General features: G+C 51.4%; 2 protein-coding genes across 39 annotated transcripts in view; both read right to left on the bottom strand.

The window, feature by feature from the left end:
- Nucleotides 1-17,380, bottom strand: part of VPS33A (VPS33A core subunit of CORVET and HOPS complexes) — a 31,264-nt gene extending 13,884 nt beyond the window's left edge. For both annotated transcript variants that reach the window (XR_515473.4, XM_002722732.5), the window contains exons 1-7: nucleotides 17,194-17,380; nucleotides 15,626-15,691; nucleotides 13,272-13,399; nucleotides 12,378-12,564; nucleotides 7,244-7,360; nucleotides 6,299-6,473; nucleotides 2,987-3,177 (exon numbers count right to left, since the gene is read on the bottom strand). Coding sequence is in view for 1 of the 2 variants with exons in the window: in XM_002722732.5 (XP_002722778.1) it covers nucleotides 2,987-3,177; nucleotides 6,299-6,473; nucleotides 7,244-7,360; nucleotides 12,378-12,564; nucleotides 13,272-13,399; nucleotides 15,626-15,691; nucleotides 17,194-17,295 (966 nt within the window). In the remaining variant the exon portion in view is untranslated. The remainder of the gene's footprint in view (nucleotides 1-2,986; nucleotides 3,178-6,298; nucleotides 6,474-7,243; nucleotides 7,361-12,377; nucleotides 12,565-13,271; nucleotides 13,400-15,625; nucleotides 15,692-17,193) is intronic.
- A 2,083-nt stretch (nucleotides 17,381-19,463) lies between these two features.
- Nucleotides 19,464-22,125, bottom strand: part of CLIP1 (CAP-Gly domain containing linker protein 1) — a 136,650-nt gene continuing 133,988 nt past the window's right edge. For all 37 annotated transcript variants that reach the window (XR_011385256.1, XR_011385257.1, XM_070066122.1 and 34 more), the window contains 2 exons: nucleotides 21,725-21,849; nucleotides 19,464-21,111 (listed from right to left, as the gene is read on the bottom strand). Coding sequence is in view for 35 of the 37 variants with exons in the window: in XM_070066122.1 (XP_069922223.1) it covers nucleotides 20,886-21,111; nucleotides 21,725-21,849 (351 nt within the window). In the remaining 2 variants the exon portion in view is untranslated. The remainder of the gene's footprint in view (nucleotides 21,112-21,724; nucleotides 21,850-22,125) is intronic.

Here is a 22,125-nt window from a genome sequence, read left to right as displayed (position 1 = left end):
CCCGGGCCACAGCAGAGAGCTGGCCTGGAAGAGGGGCAACCGGGACAGAATCCGGTGCCCCGACCGGGACTAGAACCCGGTGTGCCAGAGCCGCAAGGCGGAGGATTAGCCTAGTGAGCCGTGGCGCTGGCCAAATAAAGTAAATCTTAAAAAAATAAAATAAAGGGAGGGAGATGTCAGTGCTGTAGTGTAGTAGGTTAAGCCTTCTCCTGAGGCACTGGCATCCCATATGGGCGCTGGTTCCTGTCCTGGCTGCTCCTCTTGTGATCCAGCTCTCTGCTGTGGCCTGGGAAAGCAGTAGAAGATGGCCCAAGTGCTTGGGCTTCTGCACCCAAGTAAGAGACCGGAAGAAGCTCCTGGCTCCTGGCTTTGGATTGGTCCAGCTCCGGCATATGCAGCAATTTGGGGAGTAAACTAGTGGAGGGAAAACCTTTCTCTCTGTTCTTCGTCTCTCTCTCAAATAAAATAAATAAAAATCTTTTAAAAAAAAAAAAAGACAGAGGCCGGTGCTGCAGCTCACTAGGCTAATCCTCCGTCGGCGGCGCCGGCACTCCAGGTTCTGTCCCAGTTGCTCCTCTTCCAGTCCAGCTCTCTGCTGTGGCCCGGGAAGGCAGTGGAGGATGGCCCAAGTGCTTGGGCCCTGCACCTGCATGGGAGACCAGGAGAAGCACCTGGCTCCTGGCTTCAGATAGGCACAGCGCTGGCTGTAGCACGCCGGCTGTAGCAGCCATTTGGGGGGTGAACCAACAGAAGGAAGACCTTTCTCTCTGTCTGTTTCTCTCACTAACTCTGCCTGTCAAAAAAAAAAAAAAAAAAAGACAGAAAGCAATCATAACTATAATAACTCCTACTAAAGTAAAATCTGGGACCACATACACTCAGTCAAAAATCATTTTTCAAAAAACTCTCCCAGTTTACGCTTCCGGCCCAAATACCCAGTCATGTTGCTGAGTCCCCGTGTTTCAAAAGGGAGCTTAACACACCAAGAACTGAGCACAGGCAAGTGGAGGCAGGAAGGCGCTATCAAAGCCGCGACTTCAGAGCACTGGGCTGCGGGGATTTCATCCCATTATCACCTGCCAGTCTCGTGGGAAGGACTCGGAGTCCGCACCACGAATGCAAGTCCTACTACACAGGATCTGTTATTTATCGCACAGCTGGCTGCTTCTTTGGCAACGAAGGAAATAATTTAAAAGAAGATAAAGTATATATGATGAAAGCTTGTAAACTGCAAATATTTGTGTCCCCATGTCTCCCCAAAATGGAGGAAAAACTTCGCATAATACCTTTTATTATGGGTCTAGGAAAGACTTAAAGAGAGAGAAAATGAGGCGGGACTTAAGCTGGCAGCTAAGATGGGGGTAGTGTTGCGGTGCAGCAGGTCAAGCTGCTATTTGGATCCCATACTGGAGATCCAGTTTGAGTCTTGGTTTCCTTGTTTTCCACTAATGCATGTGGAAAACAACAGATGATGGGTCAAGTATGCAGGTGCCTACCACCTACATGGGAGCCTGGGACTGAACTTGGTCTTCTGGCTTTGACCACACCCACTCCTGGCTGTTGTGGGCATTTGGAGAGTGCTCCAGCATATTAAAGATCTCTCTCTCCCTTCCTGTCACTCCGCATTTCACATTAATAAACATTATAAGGGAGGGGAGCGGTGTTGTAGCCCAGTGGGCCAGGCTGCCACTGGGATGCCCCATCCCATACGGGAACACCTGGGCTCAGACCTGGCTACTCTGCTCTTCTTCAAGGTTTTAACTAATTTATTTCCCTGAAAGGCAGAGTAACAGAGAGAGAGGGGGAGAGAAAGAAAGTTTTCTTCCATCTGTTGGTTCACTTCCCAGATGGCTAAGCAGCCAGGTCTGGGCCAGGCTGAAGCCAGGACCCAGGAATTGCATTCTAATCTCCAACGTGGGTGACAGGGGCCCAAGTACTTGGGCCATCTTCTGCTGCTTTCCCAGGCCATTAGCAGGAAGCTGGATGGGAAGTGGAGCAGCCAGGATTTGAACAGCACTTGGGATGCCAGCGTCATAAACAGCAGCCTCCCTGCACCACAGTGCAGGCTCCTCACTCCATGCTTCTGATCCAGCTTGGTGCTCATGCCCCTGGGAGGCAGCAGGTGATGTCCCAAGTACTTGGGTTCCTGCCACCCGTGTGGGAAACCCGGATACAGCTACTGGCTCCTGACTTCAACCTGGTTGTTGTGGACATTTGGGAAGTGAATACGTGGATGAAAGATCTCTGTCACTCTACCTTTCAAATAAATCAATCTTTAAAAAAATGACTTCGGGTAAGACAGCTGCATCCCACATCAGAGTAGCTGGGCTCCATCCCCAGGTCTAGCTCTCGACTTCAGCTTCCTGTGAAAGCACTCGCTGGGAGGCAGTGATGACGGCTCAAGTGACTGGGTTCTTGCTACCACACAGGAGACTTGGATTGGGTTCCTGGCTCCCAGCTCCTGCTCCAGCCCTGGCCCAGGCCCAGCCGCTGCAGGCATCTGGGGAGTAAACCAGCAGATGGGGGTGTCCTCTCTGTGTTCCTGTCTGCTTCTCTGCTGTGGTGCAGGGGGTAAAGCTGCTGCTCACAATGCTGGCATCCCATGTGGGTCAGTGCGTGTCCCAGCTGCTCCACTTCTGATGCAGATCCTGCCCAATGGCCTAGGAAAAGCAGGGGAAGATGACCCCAGGTGTTGGAGCCCCTGCCACCCACGTGGGAGGCCTGGATGAAGCTCCCGGCTCCAGGCTTTGCCCTGGCCCAGTGCTGGTCATTGCAGCCATCTGGGGAGCAGGGCAGCGGATGGAAGATCTCTCTGTGTGTCTCTCCCTGTCTGCAACTCTTTCAAAATAAATAAATAAACCTCAAAATCTGAATAATCCACAAAAAGGAAACAAAAAAGCAAACCGTGGGGCCTCCCCGGTGGGCTCTGCCGCTGCAGCAAAGCCCTGCCCGGCCGGGGCCCGCGCTCGCTCCCAGGCCGCCTCACCTCGAAGGCCGCCGAGATGACCTTGGCTTTCTTGCTGAGCACCGAGCCCACCGCGTTGAAGTTCTTGTCCCGGATCTCGGCGTAGAGCTCCTCGGCAGAATTCAGCTGCAGCTTCTTGGCCTCGGCGGGGAGGTCCTTGCCATCGCCCTGCTTCTTGGGGGCAAACTTCTCGGGCGGCAACTTGACGTAACCTGGCAACAGCGGGAGGGAGCAGCTCGGCGAGCCGCACAGACGTGCAGTCAGCAGAGGAGGCGGGGCGCTGCAGCCTCTGCCTGCGGTGCCTTTTTCACGTCCCTTGGGGCGTCTACAGAAACCACGGAGCAGCGCCCAGGCCCTAAACTCCGACTCAAGGATTAGGCCACCTTTCCAGTCACAACCTTGCAAGGCTCTCGCCGCTGTCTTTCTCGGGAAATGCCCCACTGGTGGGTCACGACATCACGCTGCTGGGTTTTAAGTCCCATTTAAAAGACAACTCAATGGCGACAGAAACAGCAGGGGAAATGCCATAATACACCACACAGGCTAAGAGAAGCTGCTTTTTAAAAAAATAAAACCTTTGCTTCGGCGTTATGCACACATGCACATGTGTACGACTGCGTCAAGCTATATGATGCATTTCATTCTGTGGGTTGCAGTCCAAAACAGTATGAAAGCCACTCCAGAACAAGGGTCAGAAACCCTGGCCTCAGGGCCAAATGCCACGCACTGCCTACTTTTACACATACAGTTGACCGGCCCAGGCCATGGCCATTCTTTGTGTATCATGTGCGGCTGCTTCCACACAAGGGCAGAGGCAAGGGGACTGCTCTGTGCAACCTGCTCTGAATAACACACAGAAGCCTAACGTATTTATTTTCTTGGTCTTCACAGAATCATCTAGAATAAACTCCCACATGTACTGGTGCCTTAGAAAGTCAGCACCTTTTGACCCAGAACATCCCGTGTTAGACGCCGGTGTGGCCAAGCTGCCACCGTGACTGGTGCCCCACCCGGGAGCAGCAGTGCTGGTCTTGGTTGCTCTGCTTCCAATCCGGCTTTCTGCTAACGTCCCAGGGAAAGCAGCGCAGGATGGACGAAGTGCTTGGGCCTCCACCGTCCATGTGGAAGACCCAGACGGGGTTCCTGGCTCCTGGCTTCCTGTTGCAGCCATTTGAGGAATGAACTAGCAAATGGAGGGTATCTCTCTTTGTTACTCTTTCAAATAAATAAGTAAATCTTAAAAAAAAAAAAAAAAATGCAGGGGCCGGCGCTGTGGTGTAGCGGGTAAAGCCACCACCTGCAGTGCTGGCATTCCATATGGGCGCTGGTTTGAGTCCCGGCTGCTCCACTTCTGATCCAGCTCTCTGCTATAGCCTGGGAAAGCAGTAGAAGATGTCCCAAGTCCTTGGGCCTCCACACCCACATGGGAGACTGGGAAGAAGCTCCTGACTCCTGGCTTCAGATTGGCACAGCTCCAGCCGTTGTGGCCAACTGGGGAGTGAACCAGTGGATGGAAGACCTCTCCCTCTCCCTCTCCCTCTCCCTCTCTCTCTCCCCCTCTCTCTCTCTCTCTCACTGCCTCTGCCTCTCCTCTGTGTGTAACTCTGACTTTCAAATATATAAATAAATCTTTAAAAAAAAATACTGCATCAGGTTATGCAGGGAAAGAAAGTAACTGGATCTCTGAAACAAATCTCATGTTATGGCTAACTTTATAACCACAAAAATAAAACAAGCTAAAATGCTCCACATTAGGGAAATTACTACACCCCAGAGCATAACAGACACAGTGGATTTTAGCCTAACTAATAAATTATGCATATGTGGGGAAATGCCCATTATCCTACCAAGTAAAAAATGAAGTTCAAAACAATTTATACCACCTGATTCCATGTTTTTAAAAATTTACTTGAGAGGCAGAGAGTGAGCAAGACAGAGCATGCTCATGTGCTGGTTCAGTTCCCAAATGCCCCCAGTGGGGGGCTGGGTCTGGCTGCAGCCAGGAGCCTCATCCAGGTCTTCACATGGGTGGCAGGAACCCCATTACCTGAGCCATCGCTGCTACCTCCCAGGGTCTCATGAGCAGGGAGCTGGAGTCACGAGCTGGAGCTGGGAATCGAACCCCTGTCCTCCGACGTGGGACGTGGATGTCTTAACCAGCAGGCCAATGTCCATCCCTGAGGGAAGGAGGCCTGGTGGACAGGGCACGGTAGGGTCTGTGGTGAGCTGGGGGCAGGGACACTGTCCACAGGGACAGCTCCCCTGGGAACCGCATGCCTCATGGGCACATGGCCTCGGGGCTGCCAAGCTGCTAATATTTTTAAAGATAAGGCATAAATCAGAATTATTAAAAATTTCTCAATTTATAAATGGTGACACCAATAAACATCACGTGGGCCCAAACCAAACACAGTGCACTTGTGACCTCTGACCTTGTAAGCTGCCAAGCACGGACTCCAGGGCCCTGCTGAGCCTTTGCTCGGTGACCCCAGGCTCCTGTCTTAGTCTTTTCCCCAGAGTGTTTCTCCATCTGTGCTCTCTGCTCCAGCAAGAGGCTGCCCGGTGGCCCATGTCCCCCGTGGCAGTGCCTCCATAGAAAGTCACCCTACTTTCCAAACCCAGACGGACGCTGCCTCTTCCCCCGTGCCGCGGATCTGCAGTGCTGCCTGTGCCAACCCTCGGCCTCTGCCAGCAGGGGCCCAGCACTGTCCTGGGCCCTGAACGCCTGGCCAGCCCTTGGGTCCCCGACCAAGCAGTGTGCAAAGCCAGGCCAGCACTTTCCTGTCTTCAAGTCCTCTCTGATTTGCCTGAGAAGGACGCCTTCTGACAGGGTCACTGGGGCACGGCCACGTGCTCTCCCTGCAGGGTTTCTCTCCCAGGGTCCCGTGTACTCTCTCTGTACAAGTGCACCACGTGTGTAGTCTGGAATACACAGGCACACCAGTGCGTACACATAACACTTACAAATAAGTGTGGTTACAGTGTCTTGTGTCCCACATTTATTACTCTAATGGCTCCATGCATTTTATTATGTTCTCAACTTCTGGATAATTTATAAAATTCCGATACAGAAGTGGCAAGACAAATTTTTACACAAAATCTGTGATCTCCTTTTCCAGATTCCTAAAGGGACATTCTGGGGCTCCGGACTCTCGGGCCAAGAGGTGGAAAGTCTTAAGGTTGCCACATTGCTTCTGAGACGGCTCCTATTAACCCGCACTTGGCAGTCATCACTAAAGCCGGCTCTCTGGCTTCAGACAGTGCTTACCTCTGCAGCATAACCAGGGGACTGCCACGCGCCACCCACCAGTGGGAGCGGCAGTCCTTACTTACTGTTCTGAATGCCGTAAATTTCGTCGATGAGTCCTTCATACGTAAGCTGAGTGGCGAGAGGTGTTAATAAGTCCACGTTCCGATCAAGCAGCAGCAGGTTATCAAAAACAGGAAATACTGAATTTTGGCTTCCAGTGAACTCTCTCTTCATCCGGATCATCATGTTGGCCACTTGCTGGAAAGAAAACACGGGATCAGCTGGGGCCCTTCTGGGAACTAGCAGACTGCAGGATTTAACTAAACAAAAGGAGACGAGCCAGGGGGAGCAGGACGGCAAGAAAGCCATGGCTACGGAGGAGCACTCGGGGCGGGCTGCCAGCGCCAATGCTGCAGCCAGCGTGGCTGCTGCTTCCTGGTACGGCATAAAATCTGACACCGTGTGTTCTTGTCACCGGAAGCAGTTTTCCTAAAGTTTTCCAAAGTCACTGCAAACACTGCATTAACAATGAGCCATCTTTCTCCACTGATCGACACATGACCTTAGTTCATGCATGTTTCTGCTGAATGGAACCGGACTTCGTGTATGCTGCCCGTTCATTCCCGTCCTGCTCTCCACCACTGGCCGTGCCACCCGGGGCCGGACGGCGCTTCTCCAGCACCTGTGTTAGCCCCAAAGGGAACACGCGGCGGCACTTCAGCGCTATGCCCAGGGGCCATTTTAATCAGCAAAATCAACAAGAAGCACAGCTGCGTGCAAACTGTGACACTGGGTTCACCGTGTTGGGGACTTGTCCACAGTCTGAAAGGGCAAACGGGAGGCAGAGGGGCTTCGATCCTCACCACCTGGCCTGGCCGCGAAGCCCTGTGAGCGCTGATCCAGGTGCTGGAAGTTCACCTAAGCCAGAGGGCACATTCTCGAACAGAGACTTCGAGAATGGAGAGGCTCTGCTGTGTGTAAGAGGTTCCCACTGGGCCTGGTTTGGGGAGAAAGCAGCAGGTTCTCACCCGAGCGCAGTCTCCTTTCCCGAAGATCTGGGGGATGGTTCCGTACAGAGCTTGCAGGGTCATCAGCCCCTTGGCCGCATGGTACAGGCTCGTCTGGTCACCGTCCAGGTAGCACTCCTGTAGGGTAGGAGGACACAGGCTGGTACTGTCAGGCCACCGGGTGCTGCTCCTGGTGCCAGGGTTCTGCCCCGACACTGCATCATTTCCATTCTTCCCCGCACTGCTGGGGACCCAAGTCCACTTCACAAGGCTGCTGTCTGGGGTCTCGGCCACGCAAGCAGCTTCCCCGGGCAGCGCTTCTGGAAGAGAAGCACTCACCTGCACGTCCACTCAGTTCTGAGTTTAAAAGCTCTTAGATAGCCCGGCGCCATGGCTCACTAGGCTAATCCTCCACCTGTGGTGCCTGCACCCCGGGTTCTAGTCCCGGTCGGGGCGCCGGATTCTGTCCCGGTTGCCCCTCTTCCAGTCCAGCTCTCTGCTGTGGCCTGGGAAAGCAGTGGAGGATGGCCCAAGTCCTTGGGCCCTGCACCCACATGGGAGACCAGGAGAAGCACCTGGCTCCTGGCTTCAGATCAGCGCAGCGCTGGCCGTGGCGGCCATTTTGGGGGTGAACCAACAGAAGGAAGACCTTTCTCTCTGCTCTCTCTCTCTCACTAACTCTGACTGTCAAAAATAAAACAAATTAAAAAAAAAAAAAAGAAAGAAAGAAAGCTCTTAGATAGGGACAGGCGCTGCGGCGTAGCTGGTAAAGCCACTGCCTAAGACACTGGCTTCCCATTTGGGCACTGGTTCGTGTCCCCGATGCTGCACTTCTGATCCAGCTCCCTGCTGATGGCCTGGGAAAGCAGCACAGGATGGCCCAAGTGCCGGGGTCCCTGCCACCCATGTGGGAAACCCAGATGAAGCTCCTGGCTGCAGCCTGGCCCAGCCTGGTCATTGTGCCCATTTGGGGGATGAACCAGCAGACAGAATCTCTTTCTGTCTCCCTCTTTCTAACCCTGCCTTTCAAGTAAATAAATAAATAAACCTTTTTATTAATAAAAAAAAGATCTTGAATAAAAGGTTGATGAATAAAAATTACATCAGCAAATGAGTTCTGTCATTCGTAACTCTGGTAGGAGAGCGTGGGACCACCACACGCTAACACACAAAACGCACGTATTCTCCGCACCCCGCCAAGTCCCACGCAAGAGAACACCTGGCTCTTTCTACAGCAGACAGCAGGGTCCACACGTGCTGACCACAGATGAAGGCCACACGCGGACACACACACACACATGTGGACATGCACATGTACACGCGCACACAGAACTCAAGGCAGATTAAAGACCACATAGGAAAAGCAAAACTTGAAAAATTTTTAAAGAAATGAAAGATTTTCAATGTCTTTATGGTGGAGAAAGATTTAGTAAGATCCAAAAAGCACAAACACCCAGCAAAGGCGGTATATGCATCTGCGTGAGGACCAACAACTCACCGCCTGACTTCAGTTTCCAAGAAAGCTACAGCAACCGCCACGGTGTGGTGGTGCCGGCTTACAGACAGACACGTCAATCAGTGGAACAGAACTGAGACCAGAAATAAACCCGTGCATCTGCATTTGTGGGCAACTGATTCTCAACGAGGATACCGAGACAATTCAAGGAGGAAAAACAGCCTTGTCAGCAAAAGGTTCTGGAACAAATTGATGTCCACATACAAAGAATGAAGTTGGACACCCACCTCACACTGCACACAAAAGTATGCAAAAGGCCTAAATGTGAGAGCTACAATTATAAAACTCTTAGAAGAATACAAAGGAGGCCGGCGCCGCGGCTCACTAGGCTAATCCTCCACCTTGCAGCGCCGGCACACCGGGTTCTAGTCCCGGTTGGGGCGCCGGATTCTGTCCCGGTTGCCCCTCTTCCAGGCCAGCTCTCTGCTGTGGCCCGGGAGTGCAGTGGAGGATGGCCCAAGTGCTTGGGCCCTGCACCCCATGGGAGACCAGGAAAAGCACCTGGCTTCTGCCATCGGATCAGTGCGGTGCACCAGCCGTGGCGGCCATTGAAGGGTGAACCAACGGCAAAGGAAGACCTTTCTCTCTGTCTCTCTCTCTCACTGTCCACTCTGCTTGTCAAAAAATTAAAAAAAAAAAAAAAAAAAAAAAGAATACAAAGGAGTCAATCATGTGACTTCAGATTAGGCAACCATTTCTTGGATACAACATCAAAAGCACAAGTAATGAGAAAAGAGATGCAGGAAAAACTTGCGGGTTGAAGAGCAGGACCCTCCCCGAGTAAGTAAAGCAGACTCACAGAATCCCACGTCTGTAAGAGATCTGCATCTAGAACAAATCTTTAGGGCAGTGAAATTGGCACCTTTTGCTCAGTTTTGTTGGAAACCAAAAACCGCGTCAACAAAGAGAGAAACAAGTCTGTGCAACACTAGTCTGGTGGAACACACGAGGGGACTTGGAAAAGTTCACGGGAAAATGGAATTCCGAGAGCAGTTTGCTTCGCTGCAAAGCAGCGCTGAAATCCACACACTGTTCTCTCATCGTACACGTTCTCCATGAGCTTTCTGAAGACCCCTTGCATCGGTCCCAGCCCACAGAGCATGCACCAGCGAGAGTGAGCCCCAGGGTGAACTGCAGACCCAGGGTGCCGATCGTGTGTCACTGTGCCACTCTGAGGGGGACGGGGGTAATGAGGCGACCACGCGTGTCGAGGAGAATATGAGAAACCTCTGCACCTCCTGCTTACTGTTGCTGTGAATCCAAAACTGCTCTTTTTCTTATAAGAAAACCAAAATAACCCAAGTTTTTAAATGGGCAAGTGATCCCAAGAGAGACTTCTCCAATAGGAGATAAACAGCTATTAAGCACATGGAAAGACGATCATTTCTCAATATGGAAATGCAAATTAAAACCAAGGAAGAGGCCGGCGCCGTGGCTCACTAGGCTAATCCTCCACCTAGCGGCGCTGGCACACCGGGTTCTAGTCCCGGTCAGGGCACCGGATTCTGTCCCGGTTGCCCCTCTTCCAGGCCAGCTCTCTGCTGTGGCCAGGGAGTGCAGTGGAGGATGGCCCAGGTGCTTGGGCCCTGCACCCCATGGGAGACCAGGAGAAGCACCTGGCTCCTGGCTTCGGATCAGCGCGGTGCGCCGGCCACAGCGGCCATTGGAGGGTGAACCAACGGCAAAAGGAAGACCTTTCTCTCTGTCTCTCTCTCTCTTACTATCCACTCTGCCTGTCAAAAAAAAAAAAAAAAAAAAAAAAAACAACAAAAAAACAACAAAAAAACAAGGAAGAGGGGCTGGTGCTGTAGCACACCAGGTTAAATCACCATCTGCAATGCTGGCATCCCACAGGGGTGCCAGTTCAAGTCCTGGCTATTCCACTATCAGTCTAGCTCCCCACTTGTGCGCCTAGGAAAGCAGTGGAAGATGGCCCAAGTCCTTGGGCCCCTGCACCCAGGTGAAAAACCTGGAAGAAGCTCCTGGCTCCTGATTTTGGCCTGGCCACTGTGGCCATTTTGGGAGTGGACCAGCAGACAGAAGATCTCTCTCTCTGACTTTCCCTCACTGTCTCTGTAACTCTGCTTTTCAAATAAGTAAATATTTAAAAAAAAATTTAAAAGACTGATTTATTTATGAAAGGCAGAGGTGGATGGCCAAGTTCAGAAAGCCAGTGACAAGTGTCTGTGCTGGGGCCCCTCACTGCTGCGGGAGTACGAGGTGGCTCTGCCGCTGTGCAGTTTCCTCAAACTGTTAGCACGGTTACCACACGCCCAACAATTCCTCATCCAGGTGCATGTAAGACAAATGGAAAAACCTGCTGCATGTTCATGGCGCCATAACACTATGGGAAAAACCTGTCAAGTGCCCAAAAACTTATGAAGGACAAATAAAATATGGGCTATCATTATAACAGAGTCCTATTTGGCCTTATATAGGAATCACATTGACACAGCTGCAACATGGATGAACCCTGAAAATATTCTGCCAAGTGAAAGAAGCCAGACACAAAAGATCACATATTATATTATTTCATTTATAAGAAATGTGTAGCATAAGCAATTCATACAAAGCAGATGAGCGGTTGGCAGTGGCTGCAAGAAAGGATAAGGATGGACCACTAACAGTGCAGGGTGGGGCTGGCACTGTGGTATAGCAAGTAAAGCTGCCGCCTGCAGTGCTGGCATCCCATACGGCTGCAGGTTCAAGTCCTGGCTGCTCCACTTCCTATTCAGCTCTCTGCTATGGCTTGGGAAAGCAATAAAAGATGGCCCAAGTCCTTGGGCCCCTGCACCCACATGGGAAACCTGGAAGAAGCTCCTGGCTCCTGGCTTTGGATCAGCGCAGCTCTGGCCATTGCAGTCATCTAGGAAGTGAACCAGTGGAGGAAGACCTCTCTGTCTCTCTCTGTCTCTCTGTCTCTCCCTCTCTCTGTAACTCTTTCAAATAAAATAATCTTTAAAAAAAAAAAAAAGGAATGGATCTTATGCTATGTGAAATGCAATAAAGCTATTGTTTTAAAAATTTAACTATTTTTAATGGAAAATGTCTACATAAAAAACATTAAAAAGTTAAAAGACCATAGACTAGGAGAAGATACCTGCAACTTTTATAACCCATAATGATTAATATTCAAATATAAAGAATTTTCGGGGCAGTGTCGTGCACAGGGGTTAAGCTGCTGCTTGTGATACTGGCGGCCCATATCCAAGGGCGGTGCCGGTGCCAGCCTTCTGCTGACGCTCCTGGGAAAGCCCAGAAGATGGCCCACGTGCTTCAGTCCCTGCCACGCACGTGGGAGACCTGGATGACGCTCCTGTCTCCTGGCTTCAGGCAGGCCCAGTACCGGCTGTTGCTGCCAAGTGGGGAGTGAACCAGCAGATGGAAGATCTCTCTCTCTCTGCCTCTCCTTCTCTCTCTGTCACTCTGCCTTTTAAATAAATACATAAATCTTAAGAAAAAAATAATTTTCAAGAAGAAAAAATGGCCAAATACATGAAGTCGTTTGCTTGCTCAGACAATATGAACACTCAGCCTCACAGCAATCACCGAATCTGACTTGGAACAGTTTTGTGACACTTCCACACCCACCAGTTTGGCAACAGTTAGAGGCTGACGTCAGGAAGAGGACAGACTTACTTTGAACGCGCCCTCTGACTCCATGGATAAGAGATCCCCATCGAATGGGATGAGGTCTAAGCTGTACTCCTCCCTGTGAATAAAAGAGCCCAGAACACCCAGGTCCTTCAACCGCTGTTCGCACAGCAAGCTCCGGCGTGGCACAAACAAGATGTGGAAGTCTCTGGTTGGGCCACGTCTGTCTTCGCTGCAAAGGAAACACAGTCGTTACTTCACGGGCTCCTCGGAGGTGCGATCTATTTTGCTTATTTCACCCCCACTGCCTGGCACCCAGCAGGCACCAGCTGAGTGCTGGCTGGTACGCCTATGGCTCCTGACTCTCCGACCCAAAGCAGGACAGCCGCGGCTCCCTCTCCACGCGCGCCAAGGAGGGCAGCGCTCAGTCACAGCCCGCACTTCAGCACTCTTGCTAAGCATGCATGGGACACGAAGGCTCCGAGGCTTACTGACATAGGCTATGTGTGTCTTAACTGAAAACAAGCAGATCTTCACCCAAACCGATGCAGCCACACAGCCTCACGTGTGCATGGAAGACCACCCCAGCTCCCACCTCGACTCCCCTTGACAGTGAGCTGCCAAAAATAGTCTGTATGCTTTTAAGACTTTAGGGGCTCCATCGATCAACTGCACCACAGAGTGCAGACTGTAGACCAAGCTTCCTTTGAAGACTGGATGCTATATGAAATTTTAATCAGCCCTCGTTTTGCTTATGCAATTCATATATAATTCATTAACAATATACTGAAAAATAACCATTAGAGCTTTGTTGGTTTCTTTTCTTTTTTTAAATCAGAGTCCTTTTTATTGATATAGGTTCAATTTCCAGCTCAGGACACGGAAGCTATTCTAAGAATCGATCTAATTTCTCCTAGACCAAAATGAGCTCTAAGATACCTGAGCACATTTTCAGCGATGATATCCATTAATTCTAGCCGGGGTCTGACAAAGAAAATAATATTCTTGACATCAGCTGCTGGCAAACGACTTCCTTTAAGTGTGAACATTTTTTCTACTTCATGTTCCTGGAAAACATACACAGAAAAAATTAACAAAAACCTGAGGTTGACTTGGCATTTCCAAACCCAGAAAATTATAAACACTTCCAATCAAATGCATATCAGCATTTTATTACTAAAATTTAGAATCCCCCCCAAGCCGGCACTGTGGCATAGCGAGTAAAGCTGCCATCTGCACTGCCGCATCCCACATGTTTGCTGGTTTGAATCCCAGCTGCTCCACTTCCAATCCAGCTCCCTGTTAATGCATCTGGGAAAACAGTGGAGGATGGCCCAAGCGCTTGGGCCCTGCACCCACATAGGAGATCTGGAAGCTCCAGATCAGCTCAGCTCCAGCCTTTGCAGCCATTTGGGGAGTGAACCAGCAGATGGAAGAGCTCCAACTCTTTCAAATAAGTGAAATAAATCTTAAAAAAAAATTTAGTTCCCCCCAAACCAAATATGAAGGTACTTCGAAAAATTTGTGGAAAACAGAATTAAAAAATGAGCTTATTTTGGATAAAAAAAAAAGATTTGAAATTCTTGTGTACAAAGGTCTTCCTTCACAAAGTTTTCAGAGGAGATGGCATGGTAATGGTATAGCCAGTCCAGCCACTACTGACATCCTGGCACCACTGGCATTCTGTATCAGAGCGCTGGTTTGAGTCTTGGCTGCTCTGCTTCTGATCCAGCTCCCTGCTGTGGCCTGGAAAAGCAGCGGGAGTTGGCCCCTGGCCCAAGTGCCTAGGTCCCTGCACCCGCATGGGAGACCTGGATGAAGCTCCTGGCTTTGATCTGGCTCTGCCCTGGCAGCTGCAGCCACTTGGGGAGTACACTAGTGGATGGAAGATCTCTGTCTCTGTCTCTCCCTGTCTGTTGCTCTGCTTTTGACATAAATAAAACAAAACCTTTTAAAAAGGGGCTGGAGCTGTGGCACAGTGGGTTAACGCCCTGGCCTGAAGTGCTGACATCCCATATGGGCACCGGTTTGAGACCCGAGACCCAGCTGCACTACTTCCAAACCAGCTCTCTGCTGTGGCCTAGGAAAGCAGTATACGATGGTCCAAGTCCTTGGGCCCCTGCATCCACGTGGAAGACCCAGAAGAAGCTCCTGGCTCCTGGCTTTGGATCGGCACAGCTCTGGCCGTTGCAGTCAACTGGGGAGTGAACCATCGGATGGAAGACCTCTCTCTCTCTCTCTCTCTCTCTCTCTCTCTCTGCCTCTCCTCTCTGTGGGACTCTGACTTTCAAATAAATAAATCTTAAAAAAAAAAAAAAAAGTTTATAGAAGGGGCCAGCGCTATGGCACAGTGGGTTAAAGCCCCAGGCTGCAGCACCAGTGTCCAATATGAGCGTTGGTTTGAGTCCCGGCTGCTCCACTTCTGATCCAGCTCTCTGCTACGGCCTGGGAAAGCAGTGGAAGGTGGCCCAACTCCTTGGGCCCCTGCACCTGCATGGGAGACCTGGAAGAGGCTCCTGGCTTCAGATCAGCACAGCTCCAGCCGTGCGGCCAACTGGGGAGTGAACCAGCAGATGGAAGACCTCTCTCTCTCTCTCTCTATGGCTCTACCTCTCTCTGTAACTCTGTCTTTCAAATAAATAAAATAAATCTAACAAAAAATTGTATGGAAAATGCTATTACAAAAATTTTGGGTTTCAAAAATTTCTTGCACCAAAATAAATTTATTTTTTAATTCCTCTTTCCATGAATTTCTGAAGAGCTTCTATGCATAAAAGACAAAATTTCAGGATAATGTCACTATTGGTGCACCAGCATTCAAATGACTGTCATTCGATAATCTATCAAAGACATCAGGTAATGGTCACACATTATAATGCTAGAACAGCACAGACCACTGAACGGAAAACGTCAATCACACAACAGATTCAGTGTTTTGTTTATTCTTCTGAGAGGCAGAGAGAGACAGAGCTCTTGCCTGCTGGTTCACTCCCCAAGGCCTGCGACAGCAGAAGCCAGGACACAGGAATTCATCCCAGGCCTCCCACCAGGGTGGCAGGAACCCAACCCCCTGAACCATCACCACTGCCTTCCAGGGTCTGCATCATCGCCAGGCGGAGTCAGGGCAGAGCCGAGTGCCGCAATCAGGCACCCTGATACGGGCTGCAGGTGTCGACCGCGACGCCAAACGCCTGCCCCACGTTCAGCATCAAACAGCTGTGCAAGCCACATACTCAGATACCGCTAACGTCCACAGTTACAATCCTGGAACGAACCCCAGAGAGCTCACTTACCTTCAGTAGTGAGTACTGTGCAATCAGGCCAAATGGTCCTGTTAAGTACTCATCCCAAACTATTGCCTGTGAGAGGGGAGAAACATTGCTGTTACAGCCAATCTCGGGAATTTCAATAACACCAACGCAAAACAGCGATCCTGCACAGCAGGAGTATTTACGTCAAACTCTCGAGTCCAAAACTGCACTGGGCTCTGACCACATCATTAAGGAGCAGGTCATGCTCCCGCAGCCCTAGGGAGGCTGAGCTGGCCACTGCTCCCACAGCAAGAACAGTTGGTTGTGCACCTGTCACTGTTTGACGAAACTGTATGGGGGGGCCGGTGCCCTGGCTCACTTGGTTAACCCTCCGCCTGCGGCCCGGCATCCCATATGGGCGCTGGGTTCTAGTCCCAGTTGGGGCACTGGGTTCTAGTCCTGGTTGCCCCTCTTCCAGTCCAGCTCTCTGCTGTGGCCTGGGAAAGCAGTGGAGGATGGCCCAAGTGCTTGGGCCCTGCACCCGCATAGGAGACCAGGAGAAGCACCTGGCTCCTATTTGGCGAGCGAACCTACAGAAGGAAGACCCTTCTCTCTGTCACTCTCTGTAGCTCTACCTGTCGAATGAATAAATAAAATCTTTAAAAAAAAACTACACGGGGAAATGTCAGTTACACAGCACCATCAATCTTACTTTGACGGGCGGCCTCGGGGTTTCGGCACCTGTCCAGGTCCTTGGACCTCATGAACATACTGACAGGGAGCCAAAGCCCCAGCCCGCGACCTCGGGACACCAGACCATTGCTCCGGGGCCGCCCGGGCATCTCTACGCTACACTCCAGCATCATGCCTTTTTCTAACTGAAAGATCTTAAACAGCTGGAAACCGACACTCAGTTGACAGACAACGGGGATTTCTACGCACAGAGGAAGCAACGTTTTGCAGAACTTGAATACGCAGCCAGTGCGCAACCCGCGGTTTTAGATTTCTGTGACATTTGCACCCCTACGGTTTAGCCTGCTTTATTCGCTCAACCTCCTGTCTACCCAGGCCTGGTTCCTGAGGCTCCCGGCTGCACCGCCAGGCTCTCGGGGAGAGGAAACACCGCTTCCGCCCCGTGAAGCCCCGGGCTCCAGTTCTGAGCCCGGCGAGCTTCCCGATTCAGGCGGGCCAGGTCAGAGCCCCATCGTGCGTGCACGGAGGCTGTGGGTGCTGGTGCTTCAGGGGTGCTGCGGGAGTGGGAGCCCTCAGAGCCCCCTTCTCTGAAGGGCTGGGGTCCTCTGAACTCAGAGACCAGGAGGCAGGGAGGGGAGGGAGGGTACGCCCGGCGCCGGCACTGCCAGCGGAGGGCCTCGGGCCGGGCTCCGATCCGCTTCTGCAGACCCGGAGGGCGCGCGACGCGCCCCCATCCCCCGCGCTGCGGCTCCCTCCGCGGTGTCAGAACACCGACTGCCGGCTGTCGCCCAGGCTCTCTCCGCTTTGCACGCGGGCGCGGGGCTCCTTTCTCCGCAAGCCCCCGGGAGCTCAGGCGGTCAGGGGCCGGGTAAGACCCAGCCGGACCGAGGGCGGCGGCGCTGCCTCCGGCCCCTCACCTTGCTTCCCGCGCACTTGTCCAGGAACTCGCGCAGCTCGCGGCGCACTGCCTCGCGCAGCACGTTCAGGTTCACTCGCCCGTAGGACAGGTGCGCCGCCATGTTCCCCCCGCCCCGCCCCCGACTCCAACGGCGTCGGGCCCCTCAGAGCGCCGGGCGCACGCACCCTGGTCACGTGATTGACCTGTCCACGTGACCAGAGCGGCTGGCGCGCGCCAAAACCCGGAAGTGACACTCCGCCTTCCTGCCGTCTGGCGTCCGTCCCTTTCCGCTTTGTCGCAGCCTCAGAAGTTGGCCGGGGCCGGCCCGTTTCAGATCCTACCTTACAACGGGCGCTGACGAGGGGGGTTAAAAAATGAGCTGCTGTCAGGCGACCCGCCTAAAAATTGCGACTTCTTTCTCAGCAGCAAGGGTACTTGGTATAAAGTGGCAACTTAAATGGAAGTGTTTTGAATTATGTTCCTCAAAAGGCCCTAAACTTCGCACTAGTTAAGGCTCTTGGGGCTTGGGGGGCTTCTTCGGCCCGGGGCCGTCAGCGCGGGACTGCAGCACCAGCTGGGTCAGGGAGGTGCGCTGGTTGCCTGGCCTAAGGCTGTGAGGCCCCGGGGGAGGTGAGTGCGATCCTGCCTGTCAGTGACAGGCTTAGCGGGGGGCCGCGGAGAGGGGGACACTGAGGACCCGCATTTCGAGACTTTGGGGTGGAAACGGGCCGTTCGGGATCGGGTCTCGGAGGCTGGCTGGGCGGTGGCCGCGGAGTGCCCAGCAGTGAAATGGAGGCGACGCAGGCGGGCAGCCAGCCGGGACGTCCCCCTTCCAGAGTGGCTGGCGAGCCGTCACCCGCGCAGACGCCTCTGGCCTGGGCTTTTGCTCAGCGGGGACTGCCATGGGGACATCGTGAGAACACACGTGGAGCTTAGCGGGCCAAGTCTGAGCTGTCAGGAGGGTGCCAACGGCTCCCAGAGGAGACCTGCGCAGGGTGAAGGAAGCCCACGCATTCCCTCGCTTAACCGCCGCACCACAACGCAGCCCCTACAACGGATTTTAAAAGCATCTACTTGACCGCAGGGACCCTGCAAGCTGACACCCACTGGCTCACTCCCTAAATGCCTGCAGCGCCTGGGGCGGGGGGCGGGAGGGGCCCAGGAGCTCAGTGCAGGTGTCCCACGTGTGGCAGGGAGGGGACCCCGGCACCCACCCCACAGGCCCGCAGGTGGTCAGGTCTCCCAGATCAAGAGAGATCGCTGTGCTGCTACAGGTGGCGTAGAAATAGTACTCGTGGCCGGCGCCGCGGCTCACTAGGCTAATCCTCCCCCTTGCGGCGCCGGCACACCGGGTTCCAGTCCCGGTCGGGGCACCGGATTCCGTCCCGGTTGCCCCTCTGCCAGGCCAGCTCTCTGCTGTGGCCAGGGGGTGCAGTGGAGGATGGCCCAAGTGCTTGGGCCCTGCACCCCATGGGAGACCAGGAGAATCACCTGGCTCCTGGCTTTGGATCAGCACAGTGCGCCGGCTGCAGCGGCCATTGGAGGGTGAACCAACGGCAAAGGAAGACCTTTCTCTCTCTCTCTGGCTCTCTCTGACCACTCTGTCAAAAATAAAAAAAAAAGTACTCGCGTCCTCTGATCACCTGAGGTCAACACTGAATTGAGACCTGACTTTAGGGTATTATATAGGAAAGGTAAGATGTATGCAAATGAGCAAGAACTCTTCCATCTGCTGGCTCCTCCCCAAAAGGCCACAATGGCCCTGCTAGGCCAGGCTGAAGCCAGGAACCTGGAATTCCATCCAGGGGCCCAAGTACTTGAGCCGTCATCTGCTGCTCACGGGCGCAGTAGCAGAGAGCTGGATCGGAAGTGGAGCAACCGGGACTCCGGCGCCCTTGTGGGATGAGCCCCGTAACGTTCTCGCCAAAGTAGTAATTCTGCTTTGGAGACACGGTGGATGGACCCGTCTTTATAAAACCCATGTTCATAAGTTTGGCACTGAAATGGTTCAGTGATCATTTTTGTAAATTTCCATGGGTTAATAAAAATAGTCGCTACTACATGGTACCAATGGTACCACATATGTTTGTCATGTAATGGGATACAACAAGGGTAACAACCTTAGGTATTTAATGCTAAATGGGTCACAAAACACTGATAAAACCAGTTTCTTAAAAGCTATTTAGCAAAAAGACTGCAACAGAATTGCTATTCGGACCTGCAGAGTTTGCTTATTTGAAGAAAAACCACTGTAGAAAATACAGCAGGTAATAATGAATTTACTACCACTGACAAAAAGAATACCCATTTATTAAAGTAGATACAGAACACTTTTTTTGCTCAAGTTTTAATACTGCTTTACATGTTTTGTTTGTGAAACAGTTCCTATTATCTTCGTAACTAAAAATTTCACTGGCAATAGATGTATTTAATATTCACTTGTCCAGCACACAGTTGATCATCTTGAGGGGAAAATACAACAAAGGCATATATACAGTTATAGAAGTTCTTATTTATTATACATGTAGCGTGGAATACACATTTGATGACTTTGTACATATTTTAGAAGACATTCAAATGAAGAGAAATGGATTCAGATTGGTTGATGAACTGTTCTGATGGTTGAGGTCCTTCATTTTTTTTGTGATAAGAAAATCCAAAATTATTGTTGAATTTCTCATCATACATTCATCTAAAAACACAGTAAAAAACCTTGTAAAGGAAGACTGTAGATTGTTTAATTTTGGTGCTGTCTAGTGGCTTAACTGACTGCTGGAGATATCTGCTAAAGAAAGAAAATGGAGAAAATTCTTCTAGTTGGGGATGGTAAACAAAATAAAAAGGGAAAAACAGTTGCGGAGCCACCTGATGCTATTTTTGTCCTAGTCTATTATGTCGCAATGCTCATTTTAAGTATTTTCTTTTTCTTAAAGGTAAAAATCTGAAAAGAAAGACACGTTGTGTATGTTTTTTCCCAAAATATAGATTTTTTAAAAAAATATGTACATATAATATATGGAAGCTGAACTTATGCAAAACCAATAAACAGGACAGCACAGTAGAGAAGTGGGTGCAGCATATAGAGTATAAAATGGCCCACAGCAGGCGGGGGCCTCTCCCTCCCTTCACCTGTTCCATGATTTTGTAATCACACCTGCTTGTCATCAAGCCTGATAAAAAGGCACTACTGATAACAGGTAGTGCAAAGAGCTCAGGTATTTCTTTGATTAGCAATAAAATACTTTAAATGAGTCAATGAAAATGCAAAATGGTACATTTTTCAACTCATTCCAGTGTCAAAGCTTCACCAAAAAAAAAAAAAAAATCTAAATATACAAAAAATGCAGCCTGCAAATATTTTAGTGCAAATACGAAAAGTAACGGCATAATTTAAGTTACTTAAATAGGGCGTCGTGAGGGGGAGGATGGTTCTGGGAGGCTTCTCTGGGGACAGCAAATGCAACGGCATCTGGTGCAGCGTCTTCAACCGAACAAGCAAGAAAACAAAGTCGGGGTGAAGACTCACCTACCGAGTGTTTATCAGTCTAACTTACGAGGGGGGACTAAAGGGCGATTTGTTCAAGATCAAAATACTTTCTTAGGTTTGTTGGTGGGGGTCGAAAATATCGCGAGCTTTCGCGCAGTCTGCGCCGGTGCTGGTGTGGGCTGCCTCGCCGCGGAGTCCGAGCGGCCGTTCGGCCCCAGACGCCGTCAGAAGGTCTCGTCGTCGTTGCAGTTGGTTGCCCAGTGCCCAAACATCTCACAGATCTCGCAGTACGGGCGCTCCTCGCTCCGGCTGCCGTGGTGCGTGGAGTGCGGAGGGTCTTCCGCCATCTGTGCCTGGGTGGGACAATCCTCCGTGTCGTGGAGGTCGAAGCAGTCACAGATGTCACAGAAGAGGCGGGGTTTCTTCTTGGACTGTCTCTCCTGGTCATCACTGCATATGTTAACGGAAAAGCGGGAACTCTATCAGGACGAATTCTAGGGGCAGTTAACACTTGGAAATAATTTTTAAAAATAAGCAAGAACTAATTACAGCCCAGTCTGTGAGTCTCGGGTCTTAGAAGCTTCTCTCTGGCCAGGTTTGCAGATGTCTACTTGTGGCAAAGAAACCACAAGCAGTTTCTGTTTTCACAGTCTACTAATGTAACTTTTAAAGCACACTGATTTCAGGGCCAGCGCTGTGGCACAGTGGGCTAAGCCTCTGCATGCAGTGCCGGCATCCCATATGGGCACCAGTTCTAGTCCTGGCTGCTCCTCTTCTGATCCACCTCTCTGCTGTGGCCCGAGAAGGCAGTGGAGGATGGCCCAAGTGCTTGGGCCCCTGCACCCCGCCACGTGGGAGACCCGAAAGAGGCTCCTGGCTCCGGGCTACGGATCGGCTCAGCTCTTGCCACTGAGGCCGTTTGGGGAGAGAACCAATGGAAGGAAGACTTTTCTCTCTGTCTGTCCCTCTCTCTGTCTGAACTCTACCTCTCAAATAAAATAAAGAATAAAAAAATAAAACATTGATCTCGATGGCTGCAGTCCACAGGGCCTATAAATGGTACCTGTCATAGCTGTTCAGGTCCTCGCCGTTCCCGTTAAGGGCTGCTTCCGACATCATCTCCACCTTCATCTTGAGGTCTTGGTTCTTCCTTTGCAGGTCTACTATCACTGAATTTAGGAAATCAATCTGATTTAAAAAAAAAAAGAAGATATATAAAAGTGTAAAACACACTCAACCTTGAGTATGAGGAAGTCGTAACGTTTCACCCTCACGCTACAGAGTGTGGGGGACATCACAGAGGGGCCAAGGCGGCCGTTCCAGTCTCTGTGAGGATCAGGGACGCGGGGACCGTTTTGGTTGAAGAGCTGCGCTTGAACCAGGGCACCCCTACGAGAGGTGCTGTAGAGATTTCTCTTCCCCTTCTCCCTTTCAATCCCCTGGAAGTGTTTAACGCAGCAGGTG

The sequence above is a fragment of the Oryctolagus cuniculus genome, chromosome 21 (assembly GCF_964237555.1).
Source record: "Oryctolagus cuniculus chromosome 21, mOryCun1.1, whole genome shotgun sequence".
NCBI classification, from domain to species: domain Eukaryota; kingdom Metazoa; phylum Chordata; class Mammalia; order Lagomorpha; family Leporidae; genus Oryctolagus; species Oryctolagus cuniculus.
Note: the sequence above shows the minus strand (reverse complement) of the source record. Positions and strands in the feature narration are given on the sequence as shown.